The sequence below is a fragment of the Erpetoichthys calabaricus genome, chromosome 11 (assembly GCF_900747795.2).
Source record: "Erpetoichthys calabaricus chromosome 11, fErpCal1.3, whole genome shotgun sequence".
NCBI classification, from domain to species: Eukaryota; Metazoa; Chordata; class Cladistia; order Polypteriformes; family Polypteridae; genus Erpetoichthys; species Erpetoichthys calabaricus.
Window position 1 is genome coordinate 153768038 of NC_041404.2, and position 19066 is coordinate 153787103.

General features: G+C 34.2%; 1 protein-coding gene across 1 annotated transcript in view; it reads left to right on the forward strand.

Annotated features, from left to right (window-relative positions):
• Window positions 1-17932, forward strand: part of clcn7 (chloride channel 7) — a 41796-nt gene extending 23864 nt beyond the window's left edge. Inside the window, exons 14-25 of the mRNA XM_028814367.2 lie at window positions 778-838; window positions 1518-1656; window positions 1950-2043; window positions 6112-6278; window positions 6386-6437; window positions 7028-7155; window positions 11436-11521; window positions 12887-13007; window positions 13432-13491; window positions 14482-14658; window positions 14755-14835; window positions 16207-17932. Coding sequence (XP_028670200.2) covers window positions 778-838; window positions 1518-1656; window positions 1950-2043; window positions 6112-6278; window positions 6386-6437; window positions 7028-7155; window positions 11436-11521; window positions 12887-13007; window positions 13432-13491; window positions 14482-14658; window positions 14755-14835; window positions 16207-16293 — 1253 coding nt within the window. The 3' untranslated portion in view covers window positions 16294-17932. The remainder of the gene's footprint in view (window positions 1-777; window positions 839-1517; window positions 1657-1949; window positions 2044-6111; window positions 6279-6385; window positions 6438-7027; window positions 7156-11435; window positions 11522-12886; window positions 13008-13431; window positions 13492-14481; window positions 14659-14754; window positions 14836-16206) is intronic.
• The last annotated feature ends 1134 nt before the right edge of the window (window positions 17933-19066 follow it).

A 19066-nucleotide genomic window follows, 5' to 3' on the forward strand; every position in this document is an offset into this window, starting at 1 on the left:
TAATATTGTGACTTGTTGTACTGTCAAGTGCATAGCTGTTATTTAAAGCTGCATGACAACTTTATGGTTTTATTATGTCGGATAGTGGAACTAACTTTAGGGCATGAACTTGTCTTTTATAGTTTTCAAGCTACAGCACATGCTTGCATAAACAACGTCATTTATTATTTTAATGCTTGCTTTCAGGTGCACTAGTTAAGCTTCTTTATTAGCATGGTGTGTATATTAAATAGAGAGAGAGTGAGGCAGTGTGGTGTAGTGGTTAAAGCTTTAAGACTTTAAGCCTCCTGGCGTTTTGGGTTCAAATCCTGCTATTGACAATGTGTAACCATAAGCAAGTCACTTAACTTGACTGTGCTCCAACTGGAAAAATAAAAGAAATGTAACTAATTGGTGCCCTGTGGCGCAGTGGTAGCACTGCTGCCTTGCAGTAAGGAGATCATGGGTTTGCGTCCCGTGCCTTCCCTTCATGGAGTTTGCAAAGCGTTTTGAGTAGTGAAAAAAGCACTATATAAATGTAAAAAAAAAAAAATTATATTAATTGTATGTCTGAAATTTTAGGAGTGACCTTGGATAAAGGTGTCAACCAAATAAGTACATAATGGATAATAATAATATATAGATTTATATACATACAATATATATTTTTCTTCAATAATTTTATTTATTTTCATTCTTTTTATGTGAATTTCATGGAAAGGTCAGGTGTTTTGCAATTAGTTATTGTGGAAACATGTCATTTAAAATCACTGTTAACAACTCTTTGTTGTTCTCTAGGTGGTATCATTGGGGCACTTTTTAACAGTTTGAACTACTGGCTAACTATATTCAGAATCAGGTACTGATGTTTTTGCTTTCATAATTAGGGTTATGGTATAAACAGATTTATGAAGTTATTGTAGTAAAGTTTTTTCTCTTAGAAAAAGTAGTTCCAGTTCAGTGCAAGCTGCCGTCTTGTAATAGGTGTACTGTTTAGCTTCATTGTGATTCCATCTTGCCCTTGTAGGAATGAGTGTGGGTTCTGCATGGATATGCCTTGTTATGGACAGACACCCTTTCCTGTCCTGTTTGCTGCCTTTTGCTGCTGTGATAGGCTGTAGTCCCTTGTCGCCCCCTTTCAATTGCATTAAACAAGTTTGAATATTTATGTCTGTCTAAATGAAATATATGAGTGAGATTAACTATTTCTGTCCATCTTGTTATATGTTTATTTCTATACCTTTCAACATGCTTTAAATCTTATCTATTAAGCTTTACTAAGTATGTATTTAGGATAATGTTTTTTTTTTAATTGGGTAGTGTAATACTAATAATGTAAATTGTCTATACAAGTTCCTAAATTAAATTATCATCTTACAGATATGTATTTATTCCTTTTATGCATATAATTACTCCTACACTATGCTTTTACTCTGTACATTGTGCTAAATGTCTTTAAAATATAGACTGTGGCCATAATGCATATTTGTGTTTATTTTTACCTAAATAAGTGATTCTAGAATATCTGTTTTGATCAGGTATGTTCATCGACCTTTCTTGCAAGTTGCAGAGGCTGTGCTTGTAGCTTCAGTCACAGCTACTGTTGCATTTGCAATGATTTATTTCTCAGAGGACTGCAAGTCTCTTGGAGAGGAACCAGTTGAACATCCCTTACAGGTGAAACATCCTATGATATCTACTCTTACAGCTAGCATTTACCTTAAATACTGAAACATTACACATGGTTTACAGTCATTATGAAGAAGAAAACTGGAGCAAAATTTAAACTTTGAACACCATTGTGGAAATCATGAATCATAAGTTTATTTCCCAAGAGAGTTACAGCACTCTGTTTAAAATAAAGTTACAAAGTGCTGTAATTTTATATCAGTTACAGTATGTAATGGTTTGAAAAATCACAAAATCTAACTTCTGAGATGTATAAAAATGCAAAAAAATATATTTTTTAGATGTTTTGTAAAGATGGAGAGTACAACTCAATGGCTACAGCTTTTTTCAACACACCAGAGAAGAGTGTCAGAAGTTTGTTCCATGATCCACCAGGTTAGTGGTTATGTTGTCATTGTGTGTGTGTGTTTTTTTAAATTTTATTTTATATAGGTATAAATAAAAGTCATAGTCACATGAAGGCATTACACCCCATTATATATTTAATGTTTAACTTTAAAGACTTGTTTTTGAATGCACTAATAACTTGAGATACTGCTATTTGGAGTTGAATTACTGGTAAAGAATGCACATAATGTATAATTCAGTCTAACGATACAGGAAAGTTCAACAGTTTTCATTTCAGATTTTACTTAATGCATTGCTTGGACAACATTGGGATATACAGTATCTGCAGTCTTTGTAATTTTCAGTAGTTTAAGATAATTTGTTTTTCTTCTTTTTCACTCCTTACAAAAATTGAAAAATAACTAAATGAGCCCTAATAGCAAAAATTAGAATTTTTAATTATTGAGTTGTGTATTGAGCTCATTGGTACATAAGGAAGCATGCTATATTTGCCAAACAAAAATGCTAAACTTAAATACATTTACCCGTATTAACAAACATGACAACATTTTTATACATATTAAACCATGTTATTTTCAAATGTGTAAGTTATATTTGCACTCATTGGGCAAACACTCAGGAGTTAATTTCTGGCTGTATGGCTACACTTTCATTTCAAAACAGTTATAATCAGGTTCAGACAGTCCTTGCCTTGGTGTAACTCTTCTTCTTGATTTAATAAATCTTTCCATCTTATCAAAATATATATAAAAAAAAAACTGAGAGTACTTGTTCTTCCAAACCATGTCATTTTTGACCAATTTTGAAATGGGATCCTCAATTACCATTCCTGCTTTGAAGGCTAATTAACAACAAAAAGTTAATCTACTAAAAGTTTCACATGTTAGGAGACTAAGGATTTTTGGCACATACAGAGTCCAGCAGTTTAAACTGTGGTATCAAGGGACAGTCTGGAGAAAGAGAGGAGAATGTCAGCATAATAATTTACAATGACTTTTTTGTTGCCACACCAATTTTCTGCAAAACATAACCTTGCTAGCTTTCACCACCAGCAGCATACATGCTGAAGCATTTAGGAATGCATTGTAGATTTCAGATTAATTTAAAAAAATAAATAAAACAAAAAAAACAGGATGTACTGCATCTAGAGTTTGTTTTAGATTAGCTAGCCATTCCTTCTCCATAAAATGAAAAGCTTTCCTTATGCTTTACAACTAGGTAATGACTTTAACAGATAGGAAATATGTTTCTGTTTTTCTGTAGGGAATACGTTTTTGCACTTCTGCTTAGCAACACTTCACATTGTTACTCAATGTATTAGTTAGCTTTTTAAACTTTTTACAGTTGATTGATGCATTCTTCACACACTGGGTGGCACATTACAACAATTTTATTTATGAGAAAGAGCTATTTATATCTGTCAAGAAAAAACACTGAAAAAGGAAAAAAAAAAAACAAAAAAGAAACACCCAGCCTAGGCCTGTGCTCTGGTATGCTTTAGTTTTTTTGTATGAACCTATCACCAATTCTTTTGTAGTACTATATTATAAAATTAATTAAAGTTTTAGATTTTTGGATGTGGTGAATAAATGGTTTAATGTTTTTGTTGGTTTTTAAAATGTACAGTTTGTTTTGTGTGTATATAAAGTTCAACTTGAACTTACAACCTACTGCTTTCCAGACTAAATATGAACTCCCAAAAGAACAAAAGTCTGCTGAGCTGCCCTTTACAGCCCTTCAACCTACCATTATTAAAAAAACACTCACCCAATCCCCCCCCGCCCCAAACATGTGTGTGTGTGTGTGTGTGTATATATATATCTATATAATATAGAAATTACTTAAGTCAACATATATATATATATATATATATATATATATATATATATATATATATATATATATATATATATATATATTTAAGTAATTTCTATATTGACTCCTAGTGGAGTAAATTAGTCATTTGGTTATGAATATAAATGGTGTATGGAATGTAGGGGTTATTTTTGATGTTGAATTTGTCTAGGAAATGTTCTATTAAAAACTGACTACATTAGGATTACAATTATAAATAATGTTAAAACAAGTATTTTACTGAAGGCAATTTCTAAAACATATAGTATGTTTCTTTGGGTTTCACATTTGGGAAGTAGTTATTTGTGTGTTATACTTGTGGGCTTTGCCCCCTGCTCGCTTCACTTGCCAAGCAACAAATCTTAATGCTCGCGGGTATACCTCCTTATTGGGAAGAAACACAACTTTTCCCTGATGGCAACACGAATTTGATCACAGGTGTCGGACTCCGGGCCTCGAGGGCCGCAGTGGTTGCATGTTTTCATTCTAACCATCTTCTTCATTAGTGAGCCATTTTTACTGCCAATTAATTTATTTTGCTTTAGTTTTAATTAACTTGACTCAGGCCCCTTAATTGTCTCTTTTTCCTTAATTAGTAGCCAAACAATAATGAGACATCAAACAAGCCACCATATGACCAGCTCACCTGTGCCCATCACACAATATCTGAAAATAAAGAAAGGTGAAGGTCTTAGTAAGGTTGATCTCTCAGGTCACCAAAACATTTTGGCAATGTTCTTTGAAAAAACAGAAAAATCAACAAATTTGGAAATATCTGCTGTGGCAGAATGAGAGCAGCAACAAGCCATTTAATTAAATAACGGGCTTAATTAACAGCAAGAATCAGCTTCTCATTAAGAGAGTGTTTGGAGTGAAATTGGTTTGAAATCCCAGTTTAGCTGGTCATCTATTGGCTCGTTTCACGTCTCATTTCTGTTTGGCTGCCATTTACTGAAGAAACAAATCAATTCAGAGGATGGAATCCTTCAAAACAGGGCTATTGAAATGAAGGGAAAAGGAGTTAATTAGCAGTGAAAACTGGTCACTGATTAGGAAAAGGGCTAGAACTAAAACCTGTAGCCACTGCGGCCCTCCAGGCCCAGAGTTCGACACTCCTGAATTAGATGATCTACAAGTCTCAGACTTAAAGTTTAAATCCAAACAATATATTCAATCTCTTTTCGCTGTTCCGTTATTTTACAGACTAATAATTTCCGTTTGTTTGCCCAAATGCAATCTTTACTATCATTTTTTGAGACTTTCAAGTTTTAGTACTTTCATTATCACTAACCTGCTCTGCAAGTGTATTGCGCCAACATTTTTGAATTCTTTACAATGTTCTACTTTGTCATCTACTCTTTGTCTTTTATTTCTGGCCCCGGGCGTAGTTAAATCTCCTGGCCCAAAGTCTTGTATCACGGGATGTGAAAGTATCTCTCTGAAAAAGTCACGTCTCATCCCAGGATTTTTTTTATTATAATAGAGAGATATACAGTATTATTTTACAAAACACTAGCTGTGCTACCCATCTAAGATGGGTTGAAATCTAATGAATCCATGTAGACTTCAGGTTTTTTCATTTGATAAATAGGTTGTCCATTTGTGCTGGTATAATACGCATCCAATCCTTTTCCCTCAGTGTTTTTTGTTTTTTTTTTTAGGACAGGGCCACCCATTTTCACTGCTTCCTTTTATAGTTGAAGTGCCTTGCTGGGAAAATATGGCAGTGGTCACTACAGCATTGGCCTGGTTTAGTGACTCTAGAATAGTTGTGTCGGGGCTTTGGTTCCCACCACACAAAGTTATCAGTTATTAGCATTATAGCTACTCACCTCGTTCATTTGGCCTGATCAGGTGCCAGAAAGTCACTAGCATGCTGCCGTTGCTGGCATATAACATCAAGCAACAGAATGGGCTGATAAGACTAGTTTTCTATTTTTTTAGGCTCTTATTTGGTATTTTTATTATCATTTTTGATGTTTTGACCCTTCTAAATGTTTTGCCTATTTTTTAAATTTTTTTTTTTTTCAAACCCTAGCAACAGGACGGATTCACAGACACACACACAGCCAAATATTTCAGGATTAATCAGTGCTGTCAGTTATGGAATAGTGAAATCATTTTTACAATTTTTTAAGGTCTTTGTAATGCAATCTTTGTTACTTGTTTCATTCATTGTCATTTGTGGTCTTGTTTTTATGATTAAAAAAGTTTAACCTGTTTTTATTTTTCTTCCTTCAGGATTATATAAACCACAAACCTTGGGTTTATTCACTTTGAGTTATTTCCTCTTGGCCTGTTGGACATACGGCTTGACTGTATCTGCAGGTGTTTTCATTCCATCTCTTTTGATCGGTGCTGCCTGGGGCAGACTTTTTGGAATATGCCTTGCTACTTCTTCAAATTCTGTATGTTTTCAAGGACATGAAATATCTTTATTTATAATTAAATATAGTTTTAGTTGTTGTATTGGAATTTCCTGTTAAAATTTGCTTCTGATCTTCTTTATTTGTAGATGTTTGCTGATCCTGGCAGATATGCATTGATTGGAGCTGCTGCTCAGCTTGGTAAGTAAATTGCGTACTGGCTTATTTACTCTGTGCTTTTATTTTGACTTCATATCTTTAATTTTTCCAGTAAGAAATAAATGATAGAATCATTGTTTTTTTTTTTAATTTTTGTTTGTGAGACATACATGTGTGTGAAATTTTAATATAATGGTTACAGTATAGACTATGCAATTAATCAGGATCACATTATATAAAGAAAAACTTTTGAAATTAAAATAATTTCTCTGTTTATAGAGTGAGAAAGTTAGTAATTAAACTAAATGTCAAAACAATATAGGCTTCAAGATGTTAGATTGACGGAATGTTAGTGTGAGAAAAGAAGTCCACAGGTAAGTTCAGCCATAATGGTAATAACCAACCTTTTTTAATACAGGTTGACTTATTTTGTGATTTTCATTTTTTACACTGAAAAATTATCATTGTGAGGGGTTTACTGCATTTAAATTTTTAGCACTGTTAACCACTATAATGTTTTAATGTGTATAAATGTTTATTATGAAAGTTGTTTAATGCTTTGTCCTGCATTAAAGTTTTATTAATTTGTGGTTTCTTTCAAAGTTCTAATTTATATCTTTTTATCAAAATAGGTGGAATTGTGAGAATGACTCTGAGTTTGACAGTTATTATTGTGGAAGCTACTGGAAATGTTACTTTTGGTCTGCCTATTATGCTTGTTTTGATTACTGCAAAAATAGTGGGAGACTACTTTGTGGAGGTAAATGTATAACTGCTGCTTTTTATGATATGTAACAGATCGCTAAATGGACTAGCTAAAAGATTTTTGTCTTACTCAAAGAATATGTACGCCCTCACTGCATTGTTTCGCAGTCACCTTACAATAATTATAGTGCTACAAAATATAATATTGGCATGCACCGAAATTTTTGAAGGACTGTTTTTGTCCCCATTATGTTGGAATAAATTGCCAGATAAATTCATTAAGCCTATTTTATTCTTGATATTTGATTGTATTCAGCAAAATCTTTCCCTGTTTAGGAAGTAAAATGTTTTTATGTTTAGATGAAATCTCCACCTGTCAGTATACTGAATGCTATGCACTGATAATAATTTCAGTTGTGGCTAGTGGGTAGTATAGTGAAATGTAACCCATTCTGATGCCAGTACAGACCAGTGTAAACAAGCTTCCTTTACTTTTATTTAGGCATCTGTGTATAACATGCATAATTAGAAGTGTTGTGGCACAGTATAAATGCCTAGTTTGATTTTCTTCAACTGAAGGATATACAGGTTAAGTAACTTGCTCAGAGTTGGACAATACATGATAAAGCATCCTTGAAACTGAATTCTATTTCTTTAACATCTAGGCCAGGCTGCCATTTTGTGACCTGAGCTACTCCTTTGCCTGCCAGTAGATAAAGTTACATTAAAAATATGCCAGAAATGTAAAATTGCAGTTTCTTAGGGTAAAAAGTCACCTAAATAAATTTCTCATAAATCACGGTGGTTATGTGTAAATTGAAAGATTATATATATTTTTTACTGTCTGTGCTTCATAAAATGATTCTATATGTATGGAGTAACCTGTTTTAAAAGTAAATGATCAAATGTACATATTTTTCCTCAGTCAAACCTGTTTTTACCTTGATTATCAAAATTGATGTGTTCTGCTTATCGTGCCCATTTCTTGCAATACTAGGGGGCTCCGCCCCCTGCTCGCTTCGCTCGCCCACCCCTGGCGTTGGGGCATGACAAAGAGTGAGATGTATGATTTAGATATAGTACAGTGTGCAGGTTTGGATGATGCGTATAGAAATAAAAAATAGAGTGTTTGGCATAGAGTAATGTTTTATTGGAATATTTCTTTGTATACAACATTAGTAGTAAAGATGGTGTCTTGTCCTTGAAAGAGTCTTCCTTGGCATGGATCATTTATAATTTTAACTTTAACGTCAGATGAACGTCGAACACGTGAAAAGGCAACATAAAGTTGTCCATGTCCAAAAACGGGTTCAGAGAGGTAGATGCCAACCTTGTCCATGGTTTGTCCTTGTGATTTGTTGATGGTCATGGCAAATGCAGCTTTAATGGGGAACTGTCGGCGTTTCAATGTAAAAGGTAATTCTAGGTCAGAACTCGTAAGGTCAATTCTAGGAATGAGAACAGTATTGTTAGCATGTGATCCTGTAAGAACTGTTGCTTGAATAACATTGTGTGTCATGGTGTTGACGACTAACCTTGTGCCATTGCATAAACCCTGTTTAGTGTTAAGGTTTCTTAATAGCATGATTATTGTTCCGTTTTTAAGGGTAAGGTTGTGTTGTGGTAATCCGGCCGGGTTAGTCTTGGATCTTGTTCTTTGTCCTTTATCAAGACCAAAGCAATTGTAGTTGCCGCTATACCTTCTGCATTTGCTTTTGTATTGGCCTCCTTTTCAACTTCATGTAGCATTTTTATAGACTTAGCTAATGGGTGATTGTTTATGACATGAGAGACGTTTCTCATTATAAGCTCTGTGCATTGTTTGTTTTCAGGAAGGTTCATTCGTTGATTGCCTCATCTGGATCTAGGATGTAGATTTGTGCATATTTGCGTTGTTGATTTGTTTCAGGGTGCACTGTTCCAATGCGATGCAATATTTGTCCACATATGCGAAAGCAGTATGGGCCATTGCCTTTTGGTGGCCTGATATGTACTCCGGTAGATGCAAAAGCAAATGAACTATTGTAGGATCTAATGCAGTTCATAAAGTTTTTACTTTCAGGCACATCGTTAGTTAGAAGCTTCTGTAGATATTCAGGATATGAATGTAAAGGAGTCAGTCTAATCTGCCCCTTTTGACAACAACGTGTAAATTCATTATTTGTATTGCCAGTTGTTTCTTCTGGGAAGTTAAGTGAATGACAATGATTGCAAATGCCATTCATTAATCCCAATGAATTTTCCTTAATAGTGGATTCATTATTGAAGGCGTTTTCAGCCATTTGGCTTAAGCGTTTAAAATGTGTCTGGCGTTGATGTCCGCTACGTGCATGTTTTGCTTTTGGTGTTTGAGTGCCGCGTTGTTGCATGTCCAGTATTCGTGACGCGCTATTTTTTTCTTTTAATTTATTCGCCTCCGCTTTGCGCAAAGTCCATTTTAGTCTACGTCGTGCATTGTTTGTATCGAGCCTTGTCCGTTTTTGTATGTCGGTCATTTGAGCTTTCTCCTTTTGGAGTCTTGCTTTCTTTTTTTCTGGCAGTTCATTTGCGCGTTGTACACGTCTGCGTTCATTTATTTTTTCTCTTCGCTCCCTTTTTTGTATGTCTGAGACGCGAGCTCTTTCGTTTTGAAATCGTGCTTGTTTCGATGCAGCACTTTGAGACGCGCGCTGTATGCGTCTAAGTTCATTGTGTCTGTCCATTTGGGCACGTCTCTGTAACGGTGTTACTTTTGCTTTGCGTTTTTTGATCCGAGACATTTTTTCTCCCGGAGTTTCAGAAGCGCGTTTTATGCTCCGCCGTCTATTTTGTTGTTTCTTTCGTGTTCGTGTGTTTGTTCCTGTTATCCTTTCCGAATCGTTTTGTACCCGTGACCGTGTATTCATGACTTGTTTCTTTCTCAGCATGCGAAATATGGATAAGTAATAAGGAGGATCGCACTCACTGTTAATATGTTTCCTTTTCTGCAGTTGAACGGTTAATAGTGCTTTATTGTAAGGAGATCCACCTATGCTGACACCTATGCTGCCTAGTGTGAAGGTGTTGACGTTCACTTTAGAATATGTGGCTTTGGGTGTCACTTCTTATGGATGTGTGGGGGGGGGGGTGAGGATTGTTGTTGCGCGAGCGTCTTCTTTCTTTTTGTGTTCCTGTGTCTTGTTGAATCCCCCTCTTTGTGTGTGTCCCGTCCCTTGCTTGTAGGGTCTGTGGGGTGGTTTTGTGTTCTTTTTTTTTGTGTTCCATGGGCTTGTTGAATCCCCCTCTTGTGTGTGTCCCGTCCGGTGCCTGTAGGGGGGGATGGGTGCCTTGCTGTTGTGCGCGAGCCTCTTTTTTTTTTTTTTTTTTTTTGGGTCTAGTTTCGTGTGCAATGTGTTTCGTGCTTTGCCTGCGTTTGACTACTTTTTTATGTGCCTTTTCCTTTTTTCGGTGCTCGTTGCGCCTCATTTCTTTGACTCCTTTTTTCTCTTTTGTCTGTGCTCACTCCTTTTTTCTGTGGTCTTGTCCGCCTCTCGCGGCCCCTCATCCGCCTCTCGCGGCCTCTTTTGTCCCCCTCTCGCGGCTCCTCATCCGCCTCTCGCGGACTCTTTTCGCGCCTGCGCAGTACGTCTTTTTGCGTTTCTTTGACTCCTTTTTTCTCTTTTTTCTGTGCTCACTCCTTTTTTCTGTGGTCTTGTCCGCCTCTCGCGGCCTCTTTTGTCCACCTCTCGCGGCTCCTCATCCGCCTCTCGCGGACTCTTTTTGCACCTGCGCAGTACGTCTTTTTGCGGCTACGGCCCATGGCCGGATGTCCCTGCGTCCATCCGGTTTAGCATTCTCGGTTAGTAATATGGATAATATGGATTCTACATTTCTTTGTACATTATGTATTAAGTTCCTTAGTACCCTATTAAAATGCTTTCTTTCATATTGTTACTACAGAGATGTGTGTGTATGTGTATATATATATATATATAAATATATATATATATATATATATATATATATATATATAATTAGTATAAAATGATGTCTTTTGACTAGTTTTTCTTAAGAACTTCTGAAATTTTGACAAATGAGAGGAGACCATTCAGTCCATCAAGCTAATTTAATAGCTAAGCTCTCTAAATATCTCATTCAGATTCATCTTAAAGATTGTCATGGTGTTTTTCTTCAGCTTTATGGCTCAGTAGTTTCTTCCAGATTTCCAAAACTCTTTGCATAAAGAAGTTTTTTCTGGCTTTTCTGTTTAATGAACTGCTACTTATATCCTCAGGTATGTGATTCACTGATGAACTGAAAGAATTCTGCCCAAAAATGACCATTTGATTTCTCTTTTTTGCTTCTACAATTACTTAGGGTCTATATGACATTCATATTAAACTACAGAGTGTGCCTTTCCTGCATTGGGAGCCTCCTCCCACATCACACGCTTTGACTGCCAGGTAAGAATATCTTTGGCATAAAAACAATCTTTAAATTGTGACTTTTTAAATACAAAGTACAATCTAAACAACAACAACATTTAACTTTATTGGGCATGAGCTCATTTTGCATGGTCTTTGAGTATATCAATGCAGTATATACTATAAATGTAAATAGGATAAATTTATGTGAAAGTAACAATGAAAATCCCAAGTAGGCTTCTTTAGCTTTGAAGGTTTACGTGTAAGGTTAGAGGGTAAGTATAAGTGATCAGGGTCAGACCAAAGTTCAGTTTTCTTTTTAAGGTTTCAAAGACAGGTAGCTTTCTGTCCACTTCCACTGTGATAAATATAGAAGAAACATATAAAGTAAGAATGTGCTGCTATTATGACAAGAGTTCCTATTTCTTTCATTTTGAAAGCAACTTTTACAGAATAATAATAATGTTTCTCTACAGTTGCCTTATAGTGCAGGGAACTTTATTCTTACTTTCATATCTGTACAACACACGCAACAAAATAATTAATGACATTGTTTACTTTTTAAGAGCAATAGGATGTTTCTAATGGCTATTAAGCCTGCGACAAAAACTAGTTTCCTAACTCAGTCTATATAATTATATCATATGTTTTGATTTAGTTTTCTTGGCTTTATGATGTAATATTTACAGTGTGTGTATGCATCATTACAATTGAATATTCATTTTGTTATAGAATTTAAATCTGACTCTAACAGAGACATAATTACATTTGTGTATTTTATACTTCACAGCCGTATTCTACTTTAATAAAACATGTTTAGCTGCTATCCCACGTACTCTTCACGGTATAAAAATTACTACACAGCAATAAAGTCCCAGGTTGTGCCTTTAGTATCAAACAGGTTAGTAAAGTGCTCAGTTTATGATAACAAAAAGATCCCAGCAAAGGGCAGCCATTTTCAGCAGCTTATTACAATCTGAAAACTAGAGCAGTATAAAAGGAAAAATTGAATTAAAAATGGACAAACACCAATGTGTTTTACAAGACTAAATTCTCAAAAATGCTGCTGAGGATTTTAGTAATATGAAAAGCGTTTACAATGTTTTCCTTTCAACATGATGAACTGGGTCCTGAACAGAGAGTTTGATGCTCTGTAGTCAAATGTGCTCAACTCTGAAGGGTGTTGTTTTTTTGTGTATAATAGTCAGTATTTTGCACCAAATATAAAACATTTTCTAATAATTAAAAAAAAATAAAATTCTTTGTGAGATCACATATTTTCTTTACTGTCGCTTGTTTTTGGAGATTTATTTCTCTTTGTTATGATGCTGATCAATGAAATCTGTTGATATAATTCCTGATTGCTAGAGTGTTATAGCTAACTTAACTGGTTTAATTTCTCAGGGAAGTGATGAGCTCCCCAGTGATATGCTTCAAGCAGGTAGAGAAGGTTGGCAAAATTGTGGATATTCTTAGTAACACATCAACAAATCATAACGGATTTCCTGTTGTATGTGACCAAGAGGTATGTACAGATTTTAGTGAAATTCTTACTTGCATTTACTAATCAACAAGCATCACGCTGTCATTGTCCATTTGGTTCAGGTGATTAAAATTAGTGGAAAGGCGATATCAATAGAATAGGAAGTACTGGTGTATATATACTGTATATAAATGTACATTTATTTAAATTGCACTTTGAAATAGATATTTTATAATGTCCCATTTTCATGTAACATTTTTACAACTTTGACCTGCTCTGTATATTTTTATGCATCATAACTACACATTGATGATCCATAAAGAAATAAAAGAATAAGTGTTAATGTTAATTGCATGGCCAGATAGTTTAATATGTACTCAGTTTTTATTATATTTTCTTCAACAGAATAGTAAGCTAGAGCTGTTTTGTTATATTGACAAATTCTTCTTTGCTTTTTAAATTGCAGCCTAAAAGACTCTGCGGACTGATTTTGCGTTCACAGCTAATTGTTCTTTTAAAGCACAAGGTAATAATTCAGTGTTATTTTTGGATGGGAGTTATGCTGTTGCTTTGCAAATTTTAGTATCCTAGACTAAATGTAGATGCCATTTATTTTTTCTTTTTATCTATTTCCAGTTTTTTTTTCTTGCAACTTTTTCTTTCACATTTTGTAAAACAATTTGAGATACATTTTTTGGATGAAAATGTGCTATAGAAATAAAATGTTTCTTAATTAAAATATTTATTTTCTAGCTATAAAGAATATCTAGCAGTTATTTGTTTGCTGTTTTTTGATTTCGTAGTTGTGGTTGGACATTCTTTATTATGGTCAGACGCAAATAAGGAAGGAACAATTAAAACCTTGTCATTATTGTAAGAATATTTGATCTTATGAATTTTTTGCTTTGCTATCATCTATGGTGGAGGAGCGAAAGCTTTAGATTCGTCAAAAATTTCAATCTCCTGTTTTCGATGGATCTCGACGTTTTAGGGTCCACTGATACCGAAAACATTGATATCTCAATGATGGATGTGCATGTGTGTGTATGTGTGTCTGACTGTCTGTGTGTCAGTTTCTTGAGGACAGTCTAGGGCTAAAAATGGTTGGAAGGAAAAATACCAAATTGGAAACTTAAGCCTGTTATGTAAAGACAATGTACTGATTAGTTTTTGAGCCAAATCGTGCAAGTACAAGAGAAAGAGGCACTCTAAAGCAACCCTCAAATAGTGTAGATCTGCAATTAATTATTAATTCTTCTTGTCAATTGCTATCATGATGACCTATTTTATGATCAGAAAGATCAGCATCATAGTGGTAAATAATTACTGACATGTTATAAAATAGTTTGGGTAACTTGGTTCCTATGGCACAAAGCCTACTGACGCTCATGTCTGAATTATTTTTTTGTGCCTCATTATTTTGTACAAGTATTTTTAAGTATCAAGTTAATTATCTGTGTAATTATCTATTGTCTGTGATTATTAAGGTAAAGCATATATTACTCCTTTCTTACAGGTTTTTGTGGAAAGGGTAAATTCCAGTCTTATTCAAAGAAAACTTCAACTTAAAGATTTCCGAGATGCATACCCTCGATTTCCTCCTATTCAGTCTATACACGTTTCCCAAGATGAGCGGCAGTGCATGATGGATCTGAGAGAGTTCATGAATCCGACACCATACACTGTACCTCAGGTGGTTATTTTAGTCATACTACTTACTTTGGGATTCACTACACAATGCAAGTGTTAAGTATTAATTCTTTCTTTTTGTTTCTTTTATCTTACACAGGAGACTTCACTTCCTCGTGTCTTCAAATTATTTCGTGCTCTTGGCTTGAGACATTTGGTAGTGGTAGATGATGAAAATAAGGTAAGGAATAGCAGACTTTTGTGGACGCTATTATTTATTAGTCTACACTGATGATGGCTACCTGCACATCATAATGTTCATTATGTGGCCATACTCTGGTTGTCGCGTTTTTGCTCCATATTTTGCCTCCACATTATATAGTCTAGTGCATCTATTGGGTTAATCTCATGTCTTTAATTGTATGCACCACCATTTCCTTCATGTCTATCACAGTGTACTTCTTTAGTCTAAATTCTCCTTATTTCTCACGATCTACCCAAAACTCAGCCTGTTTATCTTTACCACAAGTTTAATCACCTTTTTATAAACAGTTCCTATAAACACTGCCCTTGAGTTAGATTTTTCAGTGAAAATCTGCAAAGCCATTTTATTTTAGCCAGATAGCCTTAATAAACATTCACCCTCTTTGCAAAGGCATCCATAAGTGTTTCTTTCTTGGCACCAGCAATGAGTATGCAGCCTCATTCACACTGAACAATATACATGAGTTCCTTCCATTTTGCGGACTTAGTGTTTTAACATTGTTTCCTGCATTTTAAGTAATATTTTTTATTACAGAACTATGCTAATATTTTTTCACTAGTGTTTGAATAGATCATATTTTCTAACTGTTTAGTGAAATGTAAACACATTTATGAAGCTTCAACTTTATATGTTAGTTGATGTTCAAGAAAGCACGTTGTAAATGAATGACAGAATGCCCCTGGAATTGTTTGCTGCTTGCCAGGTTATCTATATTGAACCTGCCAGAATGAGAATCACCTTGAAGCATGAAACACGTTGGTTGCATGTCTTCTTTGAATCTGTTAATATTTCATCCACAGACTACAATTAAGTCAAGTTAAAACAAAAATTATTACGTCTATCTTTAAAAGTAGTAGGGTGTTGTACTGTGTTAGCCATTATGGAGGTAGTGAGAAGCCAAGCAAAATGACACCTTTTATTGGCTACCTAAAAAGATTACAATATGCAAGGTTTCAAGGCAACTTGGGCCCCTTCTTCAGGCAAGATTATAATCATTACAGCTTGCCTGAAGAAGGGGCCTGAGTTGCCTCGAAAGCTTGCATATTGTAATCTTTTTAGGTAGCCAATAAAATGTGCCATTTTTCTTGACTTCTCACTACATCTGTCTTTAAAAGAAAGGCTATATGTTACATTCTCCTGTGTCAGTTTTGTGTTTATTTGTTACTTCTCTGAAAACCACTGTTTGCTGCTTAGTGTATTTTATTTTTGATTTTTAATGACAATTGGTAAATAACCAAGCCCTTTTTTCTGCTAGCTCATCGATGTACTATTGCATATTGCACAATTTGACTTTTAGGCTGCTAGTTTGTTGCACTGAGAGGTCCATCTTTGTCATTTAAATCCTAGGTTATGGGACTTGTGACGCGGAAAGACTTGGCTCGATATCACCTTGGGAAACATGGTCTGGAGGAGTTGCATCTGGCACAGACGTGATGGAGATGGGCTCAAGAATGTACTCCAATTTAACAGAAAGTGCAGTATTAGGTTAGTGACAGCCTCTGCGCTCAAAGATCTTGAGGGTATCCTAGGTATTCCGTTGAAGTGAGTGATGAAAATGATTAATGTTATCACGTACAATTTTTAAACAATTTAGAAATTAGAATTTTATGTTTGACCTTTTCAGACATTTTTTGCTGTTTTCTGATCCTTCATTTTGCACAGAAAGACCGATGTTACAGTTTTAACCATGAAGCATTAGTTATTTGTACTTGCAAGAGAAAACAATAGATGTGTATTACAGGACCTAATTTTTATTTTTTGTTTTCTGGAATGTTGGTTTAGTTTTTGTACAATCTGTCCTTTAAACCTGAATGTCAATTGTGTTTACAAATGTTGTGTTCTATGATTATGCTTAAAGTGCTGCTATTGTATATTCTTTATCACGGCTTAACAGAACTTATTTCAGAAAAAAAAGCTCTTTGTACAGCATTTTCTAGTTTACTTTTGTCTGTTGTTACAAATTTCTAAACTTGTTTCATACATTTCCTTGTACTGCATTTTATCCCATGTGACAGGCAGTGCACATGTTTAGCACTTTACTTGTGTGACCTTTAAATTTTAAAAAATTATGACATTTTCTATATTTGCAAATGCTGAGGAATTGAAAAAGGTACTAGTCTGGTTTTCTACATGTGAAACTAAAAGTGGAATACTTGTCATAAGCTATTGAAGTCCGCTTCATAAGCTTATTTGATACACAGCTCCATATTGTTGTATACTGTAATAATTTAAGTAATTTAAACGCTGATGAAGTTCTGTAATATCTGTGGCTTTATCAATCCAGGTATGTTTACATTGAACTGTTCACTTCTCATCCTTAAACATGAGAAGGTTTCACTTTAATTACAGAGATAAACTAATTAATTTTTATATATTTATTTTTACTATCCTTAATGCATTTTAATTAATTTTAAAATATACAATTTAAACAATTTACAATTTAAACTATGTAATTTATTGTGTATTTTGATGCAGATGTCAGTGATTTCCTCAGCCAGAAAATTAATATCATGTTACTCATAAGCATCCTTTTAAATGGCTTATTTTGAATTTTACCAAATGTTTTGATTGAAAGTGAATACAGCCACCTTTTACATTTTGTTAGTGACACTCCACATTGTGTTTTTTTTCTCTATTATCTCTTAATAGTCACTCCATGTAGAGATACAAATACTAGTTTCATTCTTTTCAAAAATATCTTTGCATGGTCAGTATTAGCAGATAGTTTGTATGCCTGACAAACTCTTGATAAAGTCTGTGCCTTCAGTATCTGGTATGATTTTTTTGGTGCCAGATTGCATAATGCAACTACAAAGTTTTGTTTTCTGAAGCTTAAAAGTGAGTGTTTTCTCACATTGTCTATTCATAAATACAACATGTTTTAATTTAGATTTTTTTGCCTTCTGAATAAAATGACAAATAGAAAACTGTCACTCTATGTGTGAAACTCTCTCAGCAGCTGTTCTCTTTTTACCAACTGTAAAATAAAAACTGTCATATAGATTGATATTTTATATTGGAATTTTCAATACTGAATTAGTTTGTGCAGAAATAAACTTGCAGATAAAAAACACACATAGATTTGTCTTGCTGGAGTTTATTTTACAGATGCTACTGTCAATGATTTTGTTGTAACAAAATACATTATATAACAGTTGAAATATTTAATATGTAGATATATTTCGGTTTTAAAAATTGTTTTATTTTCAGATGTGTACATGATTTTTAGCTTATCAAAAGCTTATGAAAAAATATATATGTATAAAGAAACATAAAAGGTTTGATGAAAATGTGATATTTATACTAGCAGTCTGTCATTTCCAGTTCACTTTAGCACAGTATTGGTAACTAAAGGTCTAAAGGGTCACTAAAGCACTAATCCTGACTACTGTACATACCTTGGTAAAGTTATATGAATTTATATAAAAACTTCTTAACATTTGTGTAACTTCCACCTGTACCAGCGTTTTACCATATTGGAATGATTTTTAAATTAATATTCGCTTTCCTCCCTAGTTTCATCCATTAAATTAAAAAAAAAAATAAATTATGCTTTCTTCTAGTTCCATGATTAAAGCAGTTTACATAAATTAAGATTAAATACATATGTCTCTGGGAAAATCCTTCAGTTGGCTGGTACAGCGTCCAAGGTAATAAATATGTGTAGGGCAGGAAAATGTCCATGATAAAGAAACTGGAGTAAATGTGAACTGTGAATCTGTATAGAACATGGCTCTGCGTAGTAGTGTGGCAGCCACAGGAGGCTAAAAATGGGAGAAACCAAGCCAGCTTTGAACCCTGTAATTTTTGCTCATTCATCATGGCAGTTTCAAACCTTTTCACACCCTATGCTTTCAAAGTTCACAGTGATTAATTCATAAAGACTGTTTTGAATTTCCAAAAAAATGTACCTTTACAAATATTACCTCATGGGTGACTTATGGACTTGGGTATTTTCTGCTTTTATTTATAGTCATTTCAAAATGGTGTGTAGCATTATGTTTTTATTTTGATTTTTCTTTTAATTCTGTGTATTAATGGCAGAAGGATCCTTTCTGTATGCTGTAACACAATAACAAGGACAAAAGAAAATGCATGGAAGCTTTTCAACTGACTTAAATTACATGAATCATAAGTAAGGGCTTGAAAGTTTACTTTAATTGAACCATAGTAATTAAAATCTTGGTTATGTATTTGTCACATTATT